This window comes from Leishmania braziliensis, chromosome 29 (genome assembly GCF_000002845.2).
Source record: "Leishmania braziliensis MHOM/BR/75/M2904 complete genome, chromosome 29".
Classification (NCBI taxonomy): domain Eukaryota; phylum Euglenozoa; class Kinetoplastea; order Trypanosomatida; family Trypanosomatidae; genus Leishmania; species Leishmania braziliensis.
The window spans coordinates 647,770-672,023 of record NC_009321.2 but is presented as its reverse complement, the minus strand read 5'-3'; the positions used below and the strand labels follow the sequence as shown (position 1 = coordinate 672,023).

Genomic DNA, 24,254 nt, shown 5'->3' with positions numbered 1-24,254 from the left:
CCCTCCCCCTCTTTTCTTCTCTCTTTTTTCTCCCCTCTCCTTCCTCCCCCCTCCCCTCTTTTCAATTTTCTTTCCTCTCCCCCCCCTTTCAATTCGGCCCCCCCCCCTCTCCTCCTCTTCCTCCTCCTCTCGCCCCTCGGAGTGTTTATTGTTGGGGTTACGGTCTGCCTTTGGTCACCCTTCGTTGCCGCGGCAGATACCACCACCTTCATCTCCTTCTCCTATTCCACCTCCCCTCCCCCTTTATTTTAGGTTCTCTCCTGCAGCGCCCTCGCTTCGTGTCCGGGTACTCTTCGTTGTTCCACGCGCATCCGCAACCCTTTCTTATCGATCATCGTAACACGCGAGAAATATACACAGCAACCGAAAGCCCCTCCGGCACTAACCCAGTGGCGTCTTACTCACTCCCCCACCCCTCTTGGTGATTAAAGCATAGAAAAAATGGTCTCCTCAGAAGACTACCGGATCAGCGAGATCTCTCGCTTTCTCATTCTTGTGGGAGGTGTCTGTGCGAGCACGTGTATGTCTACTTTTTACGGCTTCAACATCATCAGCAAAAACCTTGCAGACATGTTCAACCTCACCGGCGCGGACTTGACTACCATTACGACGACGGGTATTGTGATCGGCTTCATCACGTTCCCGTTTGGTATGCTGCTCGACCATATAGGCCCCATGTGGGTGTGCATGTGTGCCTGCACACTCAACGCTCTTGGTGCACTCCTCTACGCCCTTGCCTTCAACGGCAACATCAAGGGTAGCGTTACCACGCTCGCCGTCTTCTGCGCCATCATGAACCTTGGCTGCTCCTCCTTCGATACAGGCTCACTGATGGCCGTGCTTGGCAGCTTTCCGCTGACGAAGGGCCCCGTTGTGGCCATCATGAAGACCTTTACTGGTCTCGGTGCTTCCATCCTGGCCCTCATCAACTACAGCTTCTTCCGAAATAGCGATGCACACTACATGTTCTTCATGACGGGCCTCATCGTCTTTATGGGCATTGTTGCGATCGTCTTCATTCGCTTCCCTCCCTACCACATTCTTGATGGCGAGAAAACCCGCGTGCCGCAGCAGGTGCAGGCGCGCCGCCGCCTGACGGAACGGGCTTACCTGACGCAGTACCCGCCGATGACTCGGTTCTACCTCGGCTTTGGTATTATTGTTTCGCTTGTCGTGTACCTGACGGCGCAGTCGTTCTCTGTAGCCTACGCGAACCCGAGCGACTCGGCGCGCATGGGTAACACAGTTGCAATCATAGTGCTTGTGCTCTCCCTGGGACTCATGGCGGCCCCATTTCCGTTTCTAGGCGGGATGGACAAGGAGGCGAGCAAGGAGTACCCCAATTACCCGCAGGACGCGGGGATAGGCTTCGAGAACGAGAGTGATAAGCGTTTGCTGAAGCCTGCGGCTGACAACACAACTCAAGCTGAGAACACGCTGGGTGAGTTCTGCATAGAGGACGACCACGATGAAGATAACAAGAATGCACGGAGAAAGGTGGATCCCTCGGATAAAGCACTGGTGCACGGGCGTATGGACTCTGAGGACGTCGTGATGCTGAAGGACGAGAGCTATACGCAGATGATGCTTTCCGACCACCACCCGCAGTATCATACGACCTTCTGGCAGAGCCTCAAGCAACCCGATATCTGGCTGTGCTGTTGGAATACTCTGGCGACCTGGGGCTGCGGCATGGTCGTGGCTTTCAACTCTGCACAGATCTACCAGGCGCTCGCAAATAACAAGTACGAGAGAAAAACAAACACAATGTACTCTGCCATCATCAGCGTGGCGAGTGCGCTGGGCCGCCTGACCATGGGTGTGCTAGAGTTTATCCTGAGCCGCCAGCCGTCCGAGACGCGGCCGGTCATCACCATCGCTTATCCCGTGTCTTCCATCTGCATGGTGATCGGCCTCATCTTCTTGCTCGCCCTTCCACTGGAGTCAAAGGCCATTGTCATTGGCTTCTTCTTCGACTCCTTCGGCAACGGCTTCAGCTGGGCCTGCACGGCTCTGACGATCCGCGCACTATTCGCCAAGGACATAGGCAAGCACTACAACTTCATGTACGTCGGTGCCTTCATTGCAGTCATTGCGCTGAATCGCTTTGGCTACGGTGAGAACTACGATCGCCAGGCAAAGTTGAACCGTGATGCTGACTTGGCTGCTGGCAGGACGCCCATCTATCCACGCTGCGCCGGGAAGAAGTGCGTGGCCAACAGCATGGTCATTCTACTGTGCGTCAACGCGACGGCAATTGTGGGCAGCACGTGGCTCCACCTGCGCTACCGCAGGTTCGTCCTCAAGCGCCGCGTTGAGTGTGCTGCGGAACGTGCAGTGATGTCTCTTCAGCTTGGTGAGCCAATTAATGCCGACGATCTTCAATAAGCGATGTTCTTGTGCAAGAGTTGTCAGAAAAAGAGGAGTGGCGAAGCCCAGCGTGTTTTACGGCAGTCACTGGCCGTGTCACTCTCTCTCTCTCTCCCACTTTAAACTGCTGTTACATATCCTCTTAGCTGGGCAACGTGAAGGGTAGTGAATCTATTTGCATCGTAGCCACTACCTGATGAGGAGGGCACTACGCCTCAGCACGTGGTGTCCACGGGGTCCAGTGCCGCCACTCGGTGTGGGGAAGTCAAGCAACCCCCCAACCCTCCGTCCCTGCCGGTGCGGACCCACTTCTGGCGGTGACAGGGCCCAGTGCCTACGACGTGGGGAGGGGCCAGAGCGATGTATCGCTCGTGATGCCGGCGGTCAGGGCCTGGGCGGCGTTGCATTGGAGCGGCCTGCGACGGTGAGGTCGTTTGTGCCGCCCATATGACGGGTGAGGTGTCAGCGTGGCGCGAACGCGTCTCACCCGGCCCACGCCGAGGTGGATGCACCAGGTGGCGACTGGCGTAATGGGCGTCGCTGTGAGGTGATCTGTGAGACGGAGGTATGCGGGGTTTGAGGCAGGGGCCGAGTTGGCGCATTGCTGTAACGCGTGCCTACGACCGCTTCGCAGCCCGCGATGGACGCGTGACGGGCGGTGGCGGTGGAGCGGAGTTGAGCTCACGTGGCATGGCAGAGAATGGACAGCTGGACAAGATGACGGAGATTCACACTTCCACCTGTTGTCTGCTTTGTTTTCGCAGTACAGGGGAGTGACTCCTGCAAGTTAGAAAGGAGAAGCACATCTATGGCCATCGTCACCGGCTCTGTAGTGGCATGCTTCTTATCTTGAGGTTGTGCTGTGGCCGTGTTGTTGATGGTGGCTGGACTGCTTCTCTCTGTAGGTAGGGCTTCTGTCTTTCTCTTCAAGTAACGCTCTTTCGTGTTCTCCGATGAGGTCCATCTTTTTAACGCCTATGAAGCGCCCCCACCCACACACACACACCCACACACAAACCAGCCGAGAAAAAAAGATGTCTGCAAGACGCCCCCATCTGTGAAGTTTCGTAGGCACGCAAGAAGGAGCACAAAACGAATCAGTGCAGGGGAGGAATAAGTGCGCTGTTTGATGTACCGCGCCCGTGTCTATGTGACGCGTTGTGTTTGCCCTTCCTCGCTCTTCTCTTTTTTTTTTGTGTGTCCGGATCTCCGCTCTCTTTCTTGTTGTGATGCCTTTTTTTTCCTTTTCGCATTTTTGTTTGTTTAGTAACGGCGCCCCCCCCCTCCCCATTCTTCTCTTGTGTTGTATACTCCCCCCCCTCCCTCCGCCATACACACACACACACACACACACGCACCACACCACCACCTTCTCCCCTCCCCCTTTCTCACTCTCCTCTTTGATTTGGATTCTTGTGAGAGTCGACCAGGTATCGGGTTCCCTCCGGCTTTGTGCGCACCTCTCCTGGTTTGTTTTTTTTTTTGGGGGGGGGGGGGCAGCCTTCTGGGAAGCCCCGTCTTTCGCGCTCGCTCGCTCTCTCTCTCTCTATACAGCGTGATAAAACTCACTCACATATGCGTGAGAGCGGTGTATAGGTGCGTTTTCCTTGTCCACTCAGCGAGTCACGCGCGCGCGTCGACGAATCATCAGCGTAGAGAGAGAAACATGGAGTGAACTGAGAACGACCAACAAGAGCTGGTAAAGGGAAAAGGGGAGGAGCAACGAGTGGACTTTTTTTTCATCTGCTTAATCACGGTATGGAGCGTGTGTCTGTATTGGTGCCTGGGCATACCTACTGGCACTTACACTAGTGCTTCGTGGCATGCGGCACGAGGCGCGTGTGACACTCGATCTTGTATCAGAGCCCATTTTTTCTCTATCGTGGCAATTCTCTCTCCATAGCAAAGACATGAATGCCATAATTACTCAAGTAAAGCGACACTTTAGTCGGTGTTTTTCTTTCATCTTTATCCCACGCCCTCCCCCCCTCGTTTCGAAGCGCGGAAGTTCATGAACAGAAAATGTGAGGTGGGCGTAACTGCCAAGGCAAAACTGTAATACATCCTGCTTGACATTGTTTTCATGTCACCCTTCTCCCCCTCCCTGCGCTTCAACGATTCTAAGCGCGCCCATTCTTTTTTTTGTCGCATCATTTGTGTGTGTGTGTGTGTGTCTTGTTCTGCTCTTCCCTCTCCAGGTGTGCGAGCGCGTGTGGTCGGCTGCCCTGCTGCTTTGCATCCTCACTTCACTTTTCCCTCTTTTTGCACCCCCTCTCTCGTATCTAAAGAGCGTTTGTGTGTGCTAAATATGCTTTAGCTCTTCTTGTTCTTTCCTTTCTCTGTCGCTTTATCACTTGTTCGTTATTGCATTGAATTTTTTTTCTCCTTCAAAACCCTTTACTTCCTCACTGTCCCCTCCACCTCTTTACACCCACACATACACACACACTCGTGTAAAGTTGTCGAGCTGTGGCTGAGTAAACGGCCTCTTGTGGACTGGCGACGAGACGAGCAGAACAAAAGGAGGCGTTCTTTTTTTCCTTTCAAACGCCTGCGCCTCTCCCTCTTCCCTTTCCGTCGCCGCTTCTTCATGTCTATCGTTTAGTGACGCTCTCATCACCGCAACGGCGGCGAGATTGATGGACGCCTTTTTTTTATTTTTTTTATCGCCCAAGAGGAATTCGAGGGGTGGAGGAGAGAGCCGACCGCAATAAGAAAGAAAAAAAGATGTGCGAGAGGATAAGAGGATTGACTTGGCCTTGGGACGTATTTATCACTTGTCTTTTTTGGGGGGAGGGGGGAGCTTGCCTTGACGGGGAGGGTGTCGTATGTGTGCGTACGAGCCGTCTGTCTCTCGCCGCTGCTCCCTGTTGAAGTAGAAAGAAAAGCACCAAGCGACATAGCGAGAAGAAGCTCAGCGAAGAAGGCATGAACAGCCAAGTCGACCTCTCTTCCTCTTGCTCTGAGCCGCGACTCCATCTTTCGGTGCTTCCTTGTCTTGCGGTCGGTGTTTGTGGTGGAGGGATGTGCTTTGTCGCCCGTTCTTCCCCCACCCTCTCCCTCCTTCCACCCACACACACACACACACACACAAAGACCCAGACACTCACAGATGGGCAATTCGTATTTTTTTTCCTCTGCAAGCCCACGTACATTAAAGGCATGTTGTATAGGATCACTTTCTCTTGAGAGCACAATAAGGATGCAGAAGCGTGTTAGACGCGTGTACACGCGTGTATGCGCCTATATGTATTGGATGTGTTGTATGCCACTCTCGCTCCCCTTTCCTTCTTCCCCTTCTCATCGATCTCACTTCTTTCCACCCATCCAACCTGCTTTCGCTCTCTTTCATCCTTGATGATGTGTTAGTGTTCTTGTTTTTTCTAATTCTTTGCATGTACTGTTCTTTGTGTAAACGAGTGGGTGTCGCGTGTGTACCCCACGTTATTACTATTTTAATTCTCCCTTTTTTCAAGCGATGAAAGCTCTCAGCCATGGACGTGCCTGCGAAGCACAGAAAAACAACAACAAACAACCAAGGCAAAAAGACGCCAAGCGCAGATGTCAAACGACTTAACAGAAAAACAGGATGAGTTGTCAGAAGACTGTTGTACACATGCTTTTCCCCAACTGGCATCTTCCTTCTCCCCCCTCTTCCCCCCCCCCTCTCTCTCTCCGCGGCTGCTTCGTCTCGGCCTTCTTTCCCTCTTTTTAAGCCGCAGCGGATGGAAGCGCACAAAAAAACAAGGACTGCGAGGGCCCCGCTCACACCTACCACGTCTTTCATACATGTAGAAAGGGGGGAGGGAACTGCATCCAGAATAAAGGGAGGCCATCGTTGCCCTTACCTTGTTGGCACCCTCCTTTTTGGATACATTTCCCCTCTCGCTGCTTGCATGTAGCCGCGTGTGCGTGCATCTGCGAGCGAGTATGCATCCCAGCCTGTGTTTTTTTTTGTTTTTTTTTCCTCGTTTCCCCCTCCCCCCCCCCCCCTGTGTGTGTATGTGTGTGGTCCGCAAAGGATTTTTCCTGTCGGTTTTTTTTTTCCTCTGGCGCCTCCGGTGAGGTAAAGAGGAGAGACAAAAGACTTTACTCTCCCTTTCGTCCTCTCCGACCGCTGCTGCTCGCGCGGGCATGTGTTCTTTGTGTGGGCGTCTATTCCCCCTGCAGTTGATCTCCATGACATGTGTTGGTGTGCGAAATGTCGTTTTAAAAAAAAACGAGCGAATGAAGTTTGGCCTATCAGCCAGGACGGTGAGGAACGACGTCGCGAGAAGTGGGGAACAAAATAAGTCAAAAACTGCTGTAGCTAGGAAAGGAGAGGGGGAAAGGAGGTGATGCAACGCACGACTCACAACGAAGACGAAGATGCTGAGCTTCAACCTCCGCTTTTTTCCGTGCGTGTGTGTCAGTGTATAGGAGCCTTGGGCGTGCAACGACGAGCTACTCCTATTCGACTGCTTATCACACCCCTCGTATGCTGTTGCCTTGTCCCCATAGCGCTTTGCTTCATTTGTGCCACGCCCTCTCTCTCTCTCTCTTAGTGCTGTTCTTGTTTCCTTACTGCCCCATGTCTGTGCACCTCTCTCTCTCTCCGCTGGTACGCATTGCTCTACTCTGGTTAGATGTCAGGAGCACTTCTGAGGGCGGCGCTCTCAATATTGTGCCTCAGGCAACATGAAAGAGCTCACTCTTCCGGAGACAGAAAAAAAAAAGTCAAAACTTTGGCATTTAAAAGCATCTGTCTCAGTGATGCCATGGTCATGGATGGGCGCAGCACGTCGTTTGCCCTCTCTTCCGCCACTAGACGCGCTGTCGACGTGGCCGAGCAGCGAGTGCCACTCTCAGGTGCAGTGCTCGTCATGCCTCATGCACGCGCGTGTGTGAGGCACCAGAGTTGTAGTTGTCTCGTTCGCAGTGTGGACCAGATGAGTCTTATGCGCACCTGAGTAGGTGTGACCGTTTCTCTTTTGTGTCTAAGCAACGCTCCATCGTACCTCTCTCTGTGTCGCTTCTCGTGTCTCCACCTTGCGCTCTCTCTCTCTCTCTTTCCCCTCCACACAAACACACACACACGCACGCACACACCTGTGCTTGAGCGCGGAGAAAGAATGGCTCTATTCTGGTATCGCATTTTCCCCCAAGTGTGTGTGCGTAGATGCACGTAATGTGAGCTTCGCACACACCGACAGACTGATGGATACGATACATTGAAGGGGCCAGAGAATATGGTGAGTCTGTAGGTGAGCGCGCGAGAGTAGCCGCAACTTGAGCGTTTCTGCTGTCCGCTGGGACTTTTAACCAGAAAGAGGGAGAGCGAAGAAAACAGCGGAGAGACCTGCATGCGCGCGTTGGCCATGTTTGTTGTTTCCACAGCTTGAGGCACATTGGGATGCTGCACGGAAGCGCGATCTTGCCATTGCCTTCTTACGGAAGTTGGTTAGTCCTGTGTGCCGGGGGGTGAACTGATGTGCGTTGTGCATGATACCCCGCTAGAATTTCTCCCTCTGTCTGACTCTCTGCTTCCACAAAGGACAAAGAACTGAAGTGTGACGGAGAAGGTGGCGAGAGCGAGAGAGACCTGGGAGGTGCCATGTGTGTAGAATGAGTCGTAGAGGGAAAAGAGTCGGAGAAACAAGTGCTCGCAATCGCGCTGCTGCTCCTTCTCTCTCCTCAACTGCCTTTTACTCACCTCTGCCGCACCTCTTCGTATCTCCCCTCTCAATCGCCCACTCTCCTTCTTCGTTGCTTCCCCTCCTTCCTTCAGTAGGGCCTTCAGTGTCATAGCCTTTGGAGATGTTACGTTTGTTGTTTTTTCTGTTCGTTGTCAGTGCTGGAGCCTGTGCGAGGTTCTGGATGTGGTATGCGCATGGATGCGTAGCGAAGATGTTTGAGGAGCCGTCTTGCTTCCTTCTCTCATGGTGATGTATTGCTCCATAGGAACTTCGCGAGAAGCGGCGGTGGGCAAACGCGCACCCACGGAAGCCATATCGCGCCGGCGTGTATATAAAGGCCTGCCTCGTGCATGTCAGCGTGTTCGCCTTCTCTTTCTTCTGCCCTTGTGCGTCGGCGTCGGTGTATACGCACACCGTGCCGCTCTGTTCACCAGCTCTAGCAGAAGAAGCTCATCGCTTCTCAACACCCTCGAGGAGTCAAGGAAGGACCGAGTGGCGGTGGCGGTGGCGAGGGGGGAGGGGGACAGGCAGTAAGAAAACAGAAGCGAGGAAAACAAGAAGTGTTATGCGGGTGGCACTCGTGCGGGATGCCTTTCCCTCTCCTTTAGTGGGCTGCCACATTACCCTAGTCTTCGCTACACTGAAGCTGTCAGCGTCCTACCCTAGCTCCCTTTCACCGCCAGTATTTCGGCCTCTCAGCTGCGTCAGCACTCAGCGACATCGTAAGAAAGAACAGCAAGGGAAAACACACAGCTGAGCGACCGCACTTGTCTTTGTGTCGCATTCCTCTGTGAAAAGTGGCCCGCCAGAGATACGAAGTTATGGACCGTCCCCCTCGCCCCAAGGCCTCCTTCTTGTCATTGCCGACCTTGGCGCGGAGCGGGGGAGTCTCCTCATTATTCAGCGCCTACACTGGGCACGGTGCTACTACCTGCGCGCCTCTCTTCCTCCACTTACCTCTGCCCCCCCCCCCTCTCTCTCTCTTTCTGTTTGCCTCTTTTCGACACACGCACACACACGCACGCACGCATACCCACACATGTATGTATGCGTATATATGAATTGCACCGTCCCTTGACACCCGGTCTTGCCCTGCACCTTCTTTCCCCTCAGCATACGCACCACTACCACGACTGCCATCCCCCGAGGACGCCCCCATTCCCCTTTTTGTGCTCATTTCACTCTCTGTCCTCTTCTCTCTTCGCGACAAGGAAAACGGAGAGATTTAACCGTGGCATTCGCTTAAAGGCAAGAGACGAAACAGCAAAGTGTAAGTTGTGCACCAATGAAGCTCGTTGTCGATGAGCTCTACCGGTCACGGATGCTGATGGCCGGCGTGTATGTGGGCCTTGCCATCAGTTCCACCTACGGCTTCAGCATCTTCACGGAACACCTGCGCAATAAGTACAGCTTCAATCAGGCCGACATCACGACAATCAGCACCGTAGGAAACTGCTGCGGCTATCTTGTCTTCTTTGCCGGCATGATGTTCGACTACGCAGGCCCGAAGGTGCTGTTCCCCATTGCCGGCACTCTGGGCTTTCTCGGCTACCTTCTCTTTGGTCTCGCTTTCGACGATGTTATTACGAGCAAGAGCAAAGAAGTGGCCCTCGTCCAGTTTTGCATTTTTAACGCCATCTTGTACTTCGGGTGCCCAGCTATGGACGTGGCAACGCTGATACCGCTCATGGTAAACTTTCCACTGGAGCGTGGGTACATGGTGATCATCCAGAAGACCTTCTCTGGTCTTGGCACATCAGTGCTCATGGCATACTTCAACGGCTGGTTCCTTAACCTGGAGGCGAAGAACGCAAGCAACTACTCGGGTTATGCCTACTTTGTCGGCGCACAGATTCTCTTTTGCTCCCTGCTGGGCTGCTACTTAATCGACGCCGCCCCATACATGCCGTGCCAGTTCCGGCGGAAACGCCTCACCAAGGAGCAGGCGGCGGAGCGGCAGGCCACGCTGACCATCTACGGCAAGCAGCACGCACCCGCACGGCGTCTGTACATTGGATGCTTCCTCGTCGGTGTCAACCTGATCTTTCTCGCCATCTCCTCGATCGTGACGGGCTACGTGCCGACCAAGAAGAGCGGTTACATCGCCATCTCTGTCCTTGCTGTGGGGCTACTGGTGCTTTTCAGCCTCATGGCGCTGCCCATTCAGTTCCTGGGTCGCTACCCCGTTATCAAGAAGCGCCACCCCGACTTTCCCAGCCTCGGTTACTCGGATGATGTGCCGGAGGAGGGGACGGAGACGGATGCGAGTAGCAAAGCCGGAGCTGCGGGCAATGGTCAGATGGAGGAGGCTGAGGCAGATAACAGCGACGGCGCCAGCAGGGTGCCGACGATGGGGCAAAATCCAACGGATCTGCGGCGTGCTGGCGGCGTAGGCAGCACAAATGAGGCTGACATCAATGCAACGACGGTGACGGGAAGCAATGAGATTGCCACGGAGATGCACAGTTGCAGAGAGGACGAGCCGGCAAGCCCTCGGAAAGCAGATGCTCCAGAGGGGGAGGAGGTGGACGCTCCTGCGCCGCAGGCGAACGTCACCGGCGTCCCGCAGTACTATCAGTCGTTCTGGCGCAACCTCCTCACGATTGATCTGTGGCTCTTCTGGATTAGTTTCTTTGGCATGTGGGGCACCGGCACCGTGATGCAGATGAACGCAGCGCAGATCTACCGCAGTCAGAACTTCGGTGTGTACGACCAGTCCCGCCTCGCTCTCTATGTCGCCCTCATTGGTGTCGGTAGCGCTACTGGCCGTATCACGAGCGGCATTCTGGACATGTGGCTCATCCGGCGCAAGGCGCACTCCACGAACGAGATCCTGACGACCACCTTTCTTCCAGTTGGTGCGGTGCTGCTGTTTATATCCTACCTCCTCTTCGCGGTGATCCCAGCGGAGGGGCTTGTCCTGCCTTTCCTACTTGGCTCCATGGGCACCGGTATGGGCTGGGGCCTCGGTGCTCTAAGCGTGCGCATCGTCTATGCAAGGGACATTGGCAAGCACTACAACTTCATGTACTCCTCTGGCTTTGTCAGCACCATCGTCCTCAACCGCTTCATGTTCGGGGGCATGTTCGATAAGGAGGCCAGCCGGCTTGCTACAGCCCCCAACTGCAACCAGCCGTCGTGTGTGCGGAATCAAATGTTCATCCTCATGGCAGTGAACGTCGTGTCCACCGTTTCGGCCATCTTGGTGCACTTCCGCTTCCGCCGCTTCGTGCGCCAAGAGCGGGCGAAGCAGGCCGAGGCGACGCTGGCGCTGGAAAGGAATAACAAGAGCAGCTGCACAACGGAGGACGGGTAAGCAACTAACGGGGCGCGCCGGTTGTGGTGCACACGCACTTCTGTACACTCAGTAGTGATAGAGGTGGCGTGGCCAAATGCACAAAACAATTGTGAGGAGCATACAGCCCTGCGGTGCAAGGCGTGCATTACTCTTCTCTCTTCCTTTCCGAGTTAAGCGCCACGAGCGCCTTTTCTCGATTTCCATTTTCGGTCCTCCGAAGCCTCCTCTCCCCCACCTACCGGGTCTTCTCCGTCCACCCTTTTCAGATGATGTTGCTTTTTGTGGTTTCTCTCACAAAAACCTCCGTTGCGAGAAACTTACAAGGGTGAGTCCACCCTCACCCTCACCCTCACCGTCAACAAAAAATGAAATGCAGCGAGTGCTGCGCCACGATGTGCTGTGCTGCTGCTGCCGCTTCTCGGGAAAGGTTTTAACTGGAAGGAAAAGAGAGAGAAAAAAAAAGCGGACAAGGAGAGACAAACAAACATGGGGTGGCCGAGTGCGCCGATAAAACGGTCTGCTCCCCCTCTTTTGTCTTTCCTCTCAAACAACGACCCCCTTATGCAGAATGCCGCGCACCAAGAAATTGCACCTGTGGCAGTGGTTGTCTTTTCTTCCTCGTCCTCCCACCTTCTGATATAATTGTGTATTTTGTTATTATTATTATTGATGCCGATTTTGTCGGCGTCTGCCTGTGTGTGTGTGTGTGTGTGTGTTTGTGTACTTCGGCTTCTTCTTTTCCGTGTCTTTCTGGTTTACTTTTTTGTTCGATTTTCTGCCATCACACCCGTCGCCGTTTTTCTTTGTGTTGTCTGGCCTCACGCTCTCCCTCCCCCTCACTCTCTCTTCTTTGGGAGGCATTGGTCGCCAATTTACACGATATGTTTGCGCACCACCCGTTCCCTTCAGTAACTCCACCTTTATTTTTTTCCTCTTTTTGAGGGGGGATTACGACGACTATGACGACTACCGTCTTTCTGTAGGTGTATTTGAACGTAGGATGGATGGCTAAAGAGTCGGTTGCAGCCTCGGGGCAGGGAGTGTGGAAGCGGGAACACCTCTTGAGGCGATAGGAAGGGGATGCCTCTTTTAACCTCAAGAAAAACTAGGGAAAACAGATGATGCTCTCAAACGTGAGAAATCCAGTGGGGGTGATGTGGCCCATGGAGATTGAGATAGCGGCTGCCTGCAACTAATAGTATGCTGCGGCCAGGCCACTGATCGGGCTGCTATATAAAAAAAAAGGCCTTGTGACTTTGCAGTGCTGTGTGGATTCAGAAGCACATGGCGTCTCGTCTCCACAGCCACTCGTGTGTTTCTCTTACACACACACACACCGCACCTCTACAAACAGTAAGCGTTTAGAAAAGAAACACTGCGTCCAAAACCTGCCGCTGATATGGAGAGGAGGAGGAGGGGGGCGCAACGAACGTTTCTTGCTCATTTGTGTTGTGCTCTGTACATCAAAAGGTCCACAGTACAAGTAGCCTCGCTTTGTTGCTTTTTTTTTTTTGGAGAAAGCCTCGCCTTATCCTCCCTGCATTTCTTGTTGCGCTCCATTCCCCTAAGCCCCTCACACCGGTACTGATCCGGGGATTTCATTTTCCCAAGCGTCCGTGTGTGCTCGCGTGGGTGCGGGGATGCCCTGTAGAGAGAGAGGGATTACGGCACAGAGGTTTCATGCATCTCTCTGGGTCTCCTGTTTATGAGCCTGCGCCCTGTTTTGTGGCCAGCCTCTCTTTCTAGCTCTCCTCTCCTGCCCTCGATTCGCTTCTTTTTTTTTAGGTTTGAAGCAGAGCATGACTCTCTCTCTATTTTTTTGTGCTCGTTTACGCTTGTTACTCTTCTCTAGAAGTGTGCCCCCGTGTTGGTGTTGACCCTGAAGCGCTGCCATCTTGCATTACCCTATCGCACTCTTCTCTTTGCGCCGCTCGCCGTTCTCTCATCAACCCATCGATGGCGAAGTTCGATTCCGCTTTTGCGTTTTTGGGCGCCTTTTCTCAGCGCTTCAGAAGACGCTGCTGCGTGCGTGCGGGGGTGGGGAGTGGGTAGGTGTCTCTGTTTCTTTCAGGGGGAGGGTGTCCGCGCTCGTGTGTGGGTGAGTGTGGAATGCGCTGTGCGTTTCGTTAGTGTCTGTGCTTTCACGGCCAACTGGCCACGGTATGCCGCTTGCGTTGCGGTAGGGAATAGCAACAAAACCCACGCTGCTTTGCACAGAGGAGATGTACACCAGCCGGTACTAAGAGGGAAAAGGATCACCAGAAATGAACCCACGCGGATACGTTTTGGACACCATGTTCTGCCGCTCACTGTTTAGCACTACATTCCCCTCTCTTGGCCTGCGAGCCTGTTCTACCACATATGCTGTTCTTGTGGCGCAATCGACGTACCCATGGGCAACCCTCAGCGGCGACAGTAATGGAGAGGGAGAAAGAGTGGGTGGCTATATGCGCAGGAAAGCAAGTGGAACTGTAGCTTGCGAGTCCTCGATTAGGTCTCTGATGTTTGGCAAATGCGGCTCTGGTATCGTTCTAGTGAAACCGCTTCACAGGCCTCAAAAATGTGCGCATGAAGATGTGGGTGGGTGGGTGGGTGTGCCCATCAGCATGGACAGGTGGGCGCGTCATGGAGGCGAGGCGGCTCCCTTCGGCATCGTTGTAGGGTGATGAGTCGCGTACAAGACCACTGTAAGCTGCAAATAACAAATAAAAAAGAACGTAACGCGAATCATTTAAAGCCGATCAGTGCCTTCATAAGTCGCCTAGGGTGAGATGAGGCGTGCGCAACCTGCAGTACCCCATACCATGGGCTGCGGGTTTGGGGCATAGGGTACCAATGGGGGAAAGCAACAACAACCAAGAGAGTGCGGAGCAGCGGCATCGCTGATATGAGCGGCAGCCCCCCCCCCCCTCCTCCTCCCCTCTGACTCTTTCTCCTTTCGCTTCTGCGAACATTTACATCGTCCTCTTCATTGCATGTCCACCGTTCTCGTCGACCATTGCCCTCTCTTCCTCTTTCTCTCTTTCTGAGCACACTCATCTGGCATTGCAAGCAATCTGTGGAGGCCACCACAAGGCCTTTCACGTCCTTCGACGTTTCCTCTCACTCTTACACGACTTCTTTTCTTCCGCCATTGTGCCTTTATATGGGTGTGTGTGTGTCATTGATGCTGCTTTGAACTTTTTTGTTGCTGAAGTGGTCAGGTGTTCTTGTGGCGCTGCGCTCTCCTCGTGCGTTTGGTTTTGAACTCGGCTCTTCGGCCAAGTCACATTCTCCGAGTGCGAACCCCATTCACACCTGCCCTTATCGCAGCCGTCGCGAGCCATCCAATGTGCGGCATCTGTCTTCTTGTACGGCAGAAGCTCGTGAACGCCACGGCCACTACCACATCAGCGCTAGCTTCACCGCAGCAGTCGGCAAAGTCCAGCCCGGCGGTCCCACACTCGAATCCCTTCTATCCGCCGCAGGACGAGGCGGAGCAGCAGCAGCAGCAGCAGCAGCACCACCACCACAGACACCATTCCAACGGCATCAGCAGCGTCGCCTCTTTTCCGTCTTCTGCGGTGCAGACGCACCGCCTCACCCCATGTCTCTGCCCACAGGCAGGGCTGGATGCGAAGGACTTCCTCAGCAGCAGCGACGACAGCCCCACTGCCAATTACCTCTTTGACGAAATGGTCCGCAATCTGCGCCGCCGCGGCCCTAACGCGTACGGCGTCACGCGGCGCTCCTTCTCCACCGTCTGCCAGGTGCCCACTGATGGCGGTGTGTCGTTGACGCATCCTGTGCCACTGATGACATCCGTGGACAGGGCGAACGGCGGGAACGCGACAACGAACGCTGCTGCCCCGCACGTGTCTGTGCCCGCCAGCGCCGCCGTACGCGTCCGTACAGAGGTGGCAGGCGTGGCGTCCGTTCTTGGCCTGCGCGGCCACTCCACAGTCGCGCAGCCCTACGACGTGAACGTGGAAGCGGACGCCGAGGAAGACGGTCCGGCCAATTCGTGGGACTACCGCTCCTCCCTCTTGTGGAACGGGGAGATCTTTGGCGGTGCTCTCTGCCCGCCTCCGTGGGGCTCCGACACAGTGCTGCTGGCGAGCCGCCTCTCCCAAATGGAGTTGGAGTGCGTGAACATGTCACAAGAGAACGCAGCAGGGCCCAAGCATCTCCCACTGGCGCAGCGTCAACGCATGTTCCTGCGCAAGTGCACCACTCTGCTTGAGCAGGAGGTGGAGGGTCCGTACAGCTTTATCTTCATTGCGGCACGGCTGCGTCTCGCCATCTTCGGGCGAGATCCACTCGGTCGACACTCGCTCCTCACGCACATTCGCGTGATGGTGCCGCCGTCAAAAGCGGGGCACAGGTGGCCCGCGACTGCCACGACCCGCACCGCTCCGGTGGCGACGCATGAAGTACCAGCCGAGTTGGATGTGGAGCTCATTGTCACCTCCGTAGGTGTGCAGCATCGCCTGCCGGCAAGCCCCAAGACCCCAGCCACGGAAGTCGCGAACACTGCCCCCACCTCGGCGCTTTCCTCCTCCTCACACATGGCGAGCAGCAACAGCCACCTGCCATGCCCGGAAGATCCCGCGAAGGTCGAGGGTGGTAGTGCAGCCAAGCCGAAGCGCCCTCGCCATGAGAAGGCGGAGTCGGTAGCGACTAGCCCCCCTCCCCCATCTTCTGCCCTGTCGGGTCCGGGGCTCTTGTCAGTACCGAGTGCTGGAGACGAAGAGGACGACAGTGGTGATGCTTCCAGTGCCGGTTTCCGAGAGGTCTGCTGGCAGGAGGTCGGTGTCACAGGACTCTTCGCGGTTCCTCTGCAGGCTCCTCTCGTCTACCGCGATACCGCAACGGCAGCTGCATTGGAGGCGGAGACGTGGTCTGCTGATATCGCTGTCTCTGAAGACAGGGCGACACACCAGACGCTTAATCTTCACCCCGTGTGCCTCTCTGCTGAGGCAGTGGTGAGCGGCGCCGGTGACGGGTATCAAGCCACTCTCCGGGCCGCTCACATGCTACTCTTGCACTGCCCGTGGCAGCGGTCAAACCACCTTGTGCATCCGCTGCTGCGCACAGTCGGGTTGCCGATGGTGCCGCACGAGCCGCCGTCCTTCGAGCTCATTCTCGCGCATGAGGAGATTGCGGTGCTGCCGGAGCCGCTTCTGCAGTGGGCGCGCCACCTGATGAAGAGCATCCAGCCCGGGGAGGCACTGGACCAGAGCTGGGTGGACTGGGCTGCTGCACATTACATGCTGGCCCTCGCTGTCTCGATGCACCGCCGCATCACCGTGGCGAACGCCGGCGCAGCGGACGGTAGTGATGCGCAGGAACTGACAGCCGCGCGTCGGCGTCCCCTGTGCATTCTTTTTTCCGGCGGTATCGACTGTACCGTCATTGCTGCCCTGGCGCACTACCTGCTGCCTGTAGAGACCCCCATTGAGTTGGTAAACGTGGCATTCGGCGAGACGCCAGAGCAGGCGCCCGACCGAGTCGCCGCCTTCCGCTCCATGGAGGAGCTTCTGCGCCTACCACTCCTTCATGCATTGGGCGACGACGCGGCGGCAGGTGCCACAGGGACTGCAGCCGCCACGCCAGAGCGGGAATGGCGCCTGATCTTGGTTGACGTCCCGTCGAAGTCCACCTCAGACAGCGCCCACATAAAGGACCTGCTCATGCCGCGGCACACCGTGATGGATCTCGACATTGGCACGGCGCTCTGGTATGCCGCGCACGCCTCAGGTCGAATGCAGTCATTGCGTCGCAGCGACGTGCTAGGCAGTGACACCCCGGCGACAACAGAGGCGTGCGGTGGCCCGACATTACCGGCCGCCCCCGTGCGCACCGACATGGGCAGTCCCACCGTCACACTGGACGAGTTCTCCAAGCACTTCCGCGCTTACACCGGTGTTACCCCCGTCACCAGTTGTCCACCTGACGGAGCGGTATCGGACGTGCGGCCTCCCGCCACCTCTTCCGCCTTGCTCGCCCCCAACGCCACGCACATGACGGCGACCGCCCTGCTGCCCTCCTCGTCGGCCGCGCCTGTCGACTCCGACTCTGTAGCAAACACGCAGAAGTACCAGATTCTAGTGGATGTTCTTGTCAAGGAGGGACGCAGTGGCTCTGGTCCGCACACGCCGGTGCTGCTCTCCACGCTGGGCAAAGAGTACAGCCTCTTTCTTCAACCGCATATCAAGCGCTACAGCTACAAGAAGCTCGGCAGCTTCTTGAACGACGCCGCAAGGGCGGGTTACGTCCAGTTTGCCCCGGACGCCCCATCCAAGGCGGTGCGTCTCTGCCGGCCGTGCGACATGCTGCGGGCCGCTGCCGTGCCGCCGAGTCCATGGTTCACGACCGTATACATGAAGGCGAAGGAGCCGATGCACGCTGCCGACGGATCGGTGCAGCCGGCGCCGCCGTGCCCGGGAACGTGTCAAGCGTCGTACGTGTCGCAGGCAAAGGTGGTACTGCTCGGCATGGGCGCCGACGAGACGCTAGGCGGCTACACGCGCTACCGACGCTTCTTTCAGCGAGAGGGCATGCCGGGTGCCCGACGAGAGCTGCAGCGTGACTTCGCCAGACTGTGGCAGCGCAACTTAGGTCGTGACGATCGCATCACAATGGACAGTGGCCGGGAGCCACGTTTCCCATATCTCGATGAGGGTGTCATGCGTACCCTGGAGTGGACGGTTCTGAAGCGTCGCAACAACATCCTGGACACACGCGAGCTGCTGTCGCGGCACACGGCGGAGAGCGGCGCTGCTGCTGAGGGTGCAGTGTTGTCGACGACGTCTAACTCGCATGAGGGAGCGCCACCGCTGACGAGCGACGAGCTTTTGCAGCTTGCCCTCGAGCCCATTGTCAACTTTCACTTGAAACTCGGCGAAGGTGATAAGCGTGTTTTGCGGCGCGTGGCGAGCGTATTGGGCCTGAGCGACGTTACACATTTACAGAAGCGCGCCATTCAATTTGGTTCCCGCATTGCAGAACGCAAAATCAAAGGCACCAACGACTTCTGATGCCTCTGTGTGAGAATGTGGGGCGAGGGAAGAGAGACGCGGAGACGAGTGCGGTCTTGTCGCCCCCCCCCCCTGTTTCTTTCGTTTCACCTGTCTCTTCGTGTTTCACCTGTCACCCCTAAACGCGGGGGAAAGGGAAAAGTACGGCCTTGGCTGAATAAGGCGACGAGGACGAACAAAGCAAAACGAAATGAGAAGAACTATACAATGGCGTTCTCGCGGTGTATTGACAATGTCGCGTATACGGAGGAAGAGGGGAAGAACAGGCCTCTCTTATCTCCCTCCCCTCGTGCCATACCTCGCATCGATCGGCGTGGCGCGAACGCGTCTCACCCGGCCCACGCCGAGATGGATGCACCAGGTGGCGACTGGCGTGATGGGCGTCGCTGTGAGGTGATCTGTGAGACGGAGGTATGCGGGGTTTGAGGCAGGGGCCGAGTTGGCGCACTGCTGTAACGCGTGCCTACGACCGCTTCGCAGCCCGCGATGGACGCGTGACGGGCGGTGGCGGTGGAGCGGAGTTGAGCTCACGTGGCATGGCAGAGAATGGACAGCTGGGTCCCTCAATTAATATTTCTTTTTATTTTGGTGCCCTCTTAAGCGCCACTCCGATGCTTGCACGCAGAGGCACTCTCCGGCACGTTTGTTTGTCTTCAGTGGATGTAACCGTAAGGCTGGCGATACCAGCGATGGAATAAGGGAGGAAAGCGCCGAAGAACGGGTAGTCTTATGTGCGCCTGAAGCGGTGCCTTTGAAAGACGCGGAAGGAAAACGCTCAGATCTGCCCAGCAATTCGATTGAGGTGTTTGTGCGGACTTGTAGTTGCCCTAGCGTGTGTTGCTCTCTTCATAGGTGCGTGCAAGTTGTGGTCTTTCTCTCCCATGCGCAGCTTGTTTGTCAACTTTGACTCCTGTTGCGCTTTTAAGCCTGCACCTCGATCCCTCTACCTCTGTGTCCTCATACAACCCCCCCTTTACACTTTATGTGGGTGGGGGTGGAGGAGCTGTCTTCGTGCGGCTGGTGTTGGATTCTTCTGCTTGTGAGGATGGGCGCTTGTGTCGGTGTTTGTGGGTGTGTATCGGCGCTGCAATTCCTTCGTTTTTCTTTCTCTCTTCCCCCGAGTTACTTCTTACTCCAACTCGCTCTCTCCTTTCATAAAGTTTCTCAACAGCGAGTCGAGCTCAATCCAGGGGTGCAGCACTATTCGTTGTTGATTTATGCCCAACGTTCTCGCGGCGAAGGCGGAGTCTCCGGCAGAGGAGAGAGAGTATCCCACCGCACCAGCACGCGTAGCCCTCCTTTCCCGCCTCACGTGTCACTGGTGTATCTCTTCAATGATGCAGTTCTTGCCCGTCTTGCAAGCTCCATCACAGCCCCTTTTCCCTTCTTCCCCCTCCCTCGCCACTTCACTTTGTGTTCTTGCTCAACTCTCTGTGGTACCTTGTGTAGCGACGTACACATCCCCCCCCTCTCCTCCCCTGAGGGTGTGTGTTTGTGGAAGAAAAGCTGGCGGGCGCGTCTTCAGACGTCAGAGCTCAAAACAACAAATCAAAAGGCAGAACAAGAGAGCACCACTCAGCCTCTCATGAAAGTAGCCGTGTCTCCATCAAGCTCGTTGTTAGCGAATACACCGACTACGGCGGTGTCTGCGTTGGCGAAGTCACTTTTGTCGACGCCAAGACCATCCTGTAGCTTGAGCTCATCTTTACTGCGGTTCGCCAGCATTGCAGAGGTTTATTCCACCGCCCCCACAGGGGTCACGTGCTGTCGCCATGTGCACATCGGGCACTCCACCGACGTGCACCGATGGCGCAACCCAGAGAAAGCGGAGGTTCAGCGGCAGTACCGCGGTGGCGTGAAATTGGGAAGCCACACAGTCAAAGTTCGCGAACAAGCGGCAAAGGAAAAGGAGCTCATTGACCAGGACAAGTTCACAGACTGGCGCCAGGTCTACAGCTATGCCCTCAGCACGGCTCTGCTGCTGATTGGACTGAACGTGATTCTGGCCGTTGTGGAGCCAAATCCATCACCTGAGTACGTGCCCTACACTGAATCAGTAGTGTCGGCGCCCAGCGTCAGCGATATGACGACCGACTCGAGCTAGGCGCCATTGAGTGAGGCGGCCCCAACGAGGCACATTTGAGAGGAAAAAACATGCTAGAGAAAGAGCGATCGGGGAGCTAAGTCGACTGTGTGGTGTGTTTGCCCTGAGCAGAAAAGGAACGGTGGAAGAGGCATGGCAGAAACTGAGTGTGACGCCGAGAAGAGAAGAGCTTGACTCGGAGCGTCAAACAGCCTGAGCGCTGCTCGTCCTGCTCACAGCACCATCCACCTCTCATCTTTCTAGCCATGCTGGGCCTCTCTTGGGGTTTGGCGCATGCCATGTGTGTGGAGAGGCACACAGGCGTGTATTAACGTGCAGAGCGCAGGGTGGCGAGTGCACAGGAAACAAAGAGGAGGTGCAAATGGGGGGGTGGAGATGTGTGCCTCCAAGAGAACAGCCACAGGAGGGTAACAGCGCAGGTCGCATTTACCATCGCCCACCCTTCTCCTCCTGTGTGGCAGATGAGCGCTCGCTTGCCTATTGGAGACAGAAGCGAAAAGAAGTACGGACACATTCCTCATGCCTGATGGAGAGGGGACAACTGCCGGTTCAAAACATATGTGCTGGGGTGGGGGGACCGGGCAACTCTCGTCACCCCTCTTCGGTCGCCTCCCGCGCCCCCGCCTGTTTCCGTCCCGCCCTCTTCCCTCTCCTTGCACCCCTTGTACGGGTGGAGTTTTCCTCTCACGCGTTCTTCTCACCTCACGCGATGCGGTGTTGCCCCGTCTCTTTATCCCTTCTCGAATGCACACCCACAAGTGAATTTATCGACTCCCCCTTTTTCTGCCTCTTCCTCGGGTCGCCAGAAAGAAAGAGAGCTGTGCCGCTCATACGCCTATATATCTACGCTCTTGCCACCTGTGCACAACATCAAGTGGGAAAAACAGTCAGACATCCTTCAACGTCTTTCAGTCCCACATTACCGCCCCCCTCCCCCCCCCCTCCTCTACGCGATTGTGTTCACGGAGTCGTGTCGATCGTGATTTTTTAGTACTATTCAATTCTCTGTTTCGCACGCGCAACCTTGTCATTAGCAAGCGTGACCTTGTCTCTGCGTGTGTGTGTGTGTATTCAAGACAGCTGCACCAGGGGACAAGGTGAAGCTCCCACGTTTCGAGGCCTTTCTCTCTTTTCTCTTTTATATCAACCCACACGAGTGTCTCGCATCGCTCATTCGCGCAAGGAGCCGCAATACGAGCGCACCAATAGCCAACGTGCGCCACCCATAAGTCATGAACGGGGCACCAATGAGCGATGAGCAGCGTGAGGCACTAGAGCAGCGCCTCGCGCGACTGCGTGCAGCCCAAGCTGCTACGGCCGCAAGTGGAGGAGGGAGCGCTGCTAGGGTACCTGTCAGTGCCACAAACGGCATTCACCACGTCGATGTCGGTGCACCTCACACGGAGCAGCAAGGTCCACCACCGTCGAACCGGCGTGGTGGACCTCGCAGTGCCGCGGCCCCACCACCCCCACAGATGGGGTACGACTACGACGATGAGGTTGAGGAAGACGAAGAAGTCGAGTCTGACAGCGCCCGTCAGCAATTCGAAGACGAGTTTCTGCGACTCGTCGCTCAGCAGCAGCAGCAGCGAGTGGATGCGGTGTCATCGCACGAACTGAACGCTGCCTCCGTTGTGCAGGTGAGCGCCACGCGCCACGCCGATGAGGGTGTTAACGTTGTCGCGACGGACAAGAACGCCCCTCACACGTGCGAGTTAGGTGACTTTGAGGCCCTTCGGCTTGCAAAGATGGGCGATGGTGTCTCCATGAAGGACTTCGGCGCCGCGTTCGGTGTTGTCTGGAAGACGCTTACCGACAACCGTGGACGAAATGCCTTGCACTACGCCGCCGATGCCGGCTCGGCAGCACTCATACGACTGCTGACGGACGACCTGCATGTCCCGTACGTGGCGGATGAAAAGCAGATGACGCCACTTGACATTGCTATTTTGAACGGTCACTCCGCCGAAAGTGATGAGGTGTACGCGGCGCTCGTGGCGGCAGCCAAGGCATCAGGGCACGTCGACGGGAACCTGAGTGTCACCGGGGGGGATGTAAAGACACGAGAGAGCCTGCTTAAGGCGCACGCCCCTCCACCGCCAAAGTTCGTCATGACCAAGCCAGTTCCGAAGGCAGCAGAAGCGGCCGGTGCACGCACGTTTTGGTCCACTACTTCTACCGGCAGTACAGTGACCAGTGTGCAGTCCAGCAGTGGTGCCGACATGACCGACTCCGAGCGCCAAGCTGTCAGCGATGGGGTGTGTTCGCTAGATCAGCATGGCCGATTTGAGTGGTTGCGTCCCGTGACGCGAGGTACGCAGGCGCCGTGTGAGCACTGGCAGGTTGCGATGGCATTGCAAGCAGACGCGACGACAACAAAGATGACGGGAGTGGTGGTGGCGCAGGTGCTGGCGAACGCATCCTTGAAAGGGCCGGCGGCGAAGATGGTCAGTGCTAGAACAGTAGCAATCGCGAATCACCTGTCAGTGCAGGACGACAATCGCCACAGTGGCATCGCTGTCGCCTTGCTAAACGCGCTGCGCATCCGCATTGAGGAGTTGGCTGGAAGCGGCCAAGACGCTGCCGTCTTCTTCGCCGCCGGCACGCAACTCAGTCGTCCGCCGGCGGCTATCGCGACAGTCAAGTGGTACCGCCGCGCCTTTGATGCCGCGTATGTCTACACGTCCGACAACGCCTACAATGTCTTCCCCGATTTCTACAACTACGATGAGGTATTGCTTGTTGATGCGGTGCTGAAAGGTGCCATCCCCCCGTCGCTCGTGCAGCAGTATATGGAAGATCTGCCGTCGTGGTGCAATCTCGAAGTTACCTCCGATGAGCAGTGCGCGCTAGTGGTGAGCTTCATGCAGGCCAAGGCAAGCAGTGCGGAGTCCAACGTGGAGCTGGCCTGTGTACCGGAAAATGTGCAGGAGCTGCGTCGCACTTACATTAGCCACCCGGACCACCGCACCTACGTGCGGACGAACGCGCAAGGCTCAGTGACGGATCTCGTCATCTTTCGCAAACGCGACACACGTAAAACCGGCACATCTGCCGATAGCGACTCTGGTGTCTTTGTGGCTGAAGTTGTGTATGCCCTCTTTACTACCTTCGACGGAACGGCGAAGGTGGATCACATGATGCTGTTGGCGTCGAAGCTTTTGTCAGCGAAGCTGCTGCTTGTGCCGACCATGTTCGGCATCACCGAGAGTGACCTTGCCAAGTCAAACTTTGATGAGATCGTTGCGAGCCGAGAGTACATTTACGCGGTGTCCGTGTTGACCCGGCGTGAGATGGATGGGCTTTGCCCGATGCCTGCCGCAAAGCTGTCGCTACCTCTCTACACGATTTGAGTCCCCGCGCGCCTCTCTCTTACGTGATCGGCCACTCTGTGCTGTCTTGCCCCGCATGTTAACACCCTCCCCTACGCACGAAAAAAAAAGGCCTCTCCCTACGTCCCCTGCTTCCTCTTATACACGCCTCTGTGCCGACGCAGCAGCCAGATTCGCGTCTGGGAACAGGCTTTCTCCGACTGTGTGGTTGCGTGGCGGAGGTCAACGCTGCAGGGAGTACTTATGCTATCGAGGTGGCGTTGAGAGTGAGGGCCATTGACACTGCGGATGGCGGGGAAGCGGTGCGGAGATCGAGTGAGTCGCTGAGGTCACATCCCTTTTTTCTCTATGCCTGGGTGTTTCTCACGGCTGTGGTTCTGCTGTCACTTCCTCCCCGGTATGTCCCTCCCTCTTCCTCTTTCTGTGTGTGTGTGTGTGTGGGGGGGGGGGGTGTTT

At 56.1% G+C, this 24,254-nt stretch overlaps 5 protein-coding genes across 5 annotated transcripts; all 5 read left to right on the top strand.

Annotated features, from left to right (window-relative positions):
- Positions 1 to 441: 441 nt before the first annotated feature.
- Positions 442 to 2,388, top strand: LBRM_29_1600 (conserved hypothetical protein; the record flags this gene model as incomplete). The annotated part of the gene is made up of 1 exon (XM_001566454.1): positions 442 to 2,388. One exon carries the CDS (start codon positions 442 to 444, stop codon positions 2,386 to 2,388), a length of 1,947 nt encoding a protein of 648 aa, XP_001566504.1.
- Positions 2,389 to 9,330: 6,942 nt separating this feature from the next.
- On the top strand, positions 9,331 to 11,361 carry LBRM_29_1590 (conserved hypothetical protein; the record flags this gene model as incomplete). Its single annotated transcript, XM_001566453.1, has 1 exon — positions 9,331 to 11,361. The coding sequence occupies one exon, from the start codon at positions 9,331 to 9,333 to the stop codon at positions 11,359 to 11,361; it is 2,031 nt and encodes a 676-aa protein (XP_001566503.1).
- A 3,311-nt stretch (positions 11,362 to 14,672) lies between these two features.
- LBRM_29_1580 (conserved hypothetical protein) lies at positions 14,673 to 18,362 on the top strand (the record flags this gene model as incomplete). Its single annotated transcript, XM_001566452.1, has 1 exon — positions 14,673 to 18,362. One exon carries the CDS (start codon positions 14,673 to 14,675, stop codon positions 18,360 to 18,362), a length of 3,690 nt encoding a protein of 1,229 aa, XP_001566502.1.
- Positions 18,363 to 19,344: 982 nt separating this feature from the next.
- LBRM_29_1570 (conserved hypothetical protein) lies at positions 19,345 to 20,466 on the top strand (the record flags this gene model as incomplete). The annotated part of the gene is made up of 1 exon (XM_001566451.2): positions 19,345 to 20,466. The coding sequence occupies one exon, from the start codon at positions 19,345 to 19,347 to the stop codon at positions 20,464 to 20,466; it is 1,122 nt and encodes a 373-aa protein (XP_001566501.2).
- A 1,232-nt stretch (positions 20,467 to 21,698) lies between these two features.
- On the top strand, positions 21,699 to 23,819 carry LBRM_29_1560 (conserved hypothetical protein; the record flags this gene model as incomplete). Its single annotated transcript, XM_001566450.1, has 1 exon — positions 21,699 to 23,819. The coding sequence occupies one exon, from the start codon at positions 21,699 to 21,701 to the stop codon at positions 23,817 to 23,819; it is 2,121 nt and encodes a 706-aa protein (XP_001566500.1).
- Positions 23,820 to 24,254: the final 435 nt, after the last annotated feature.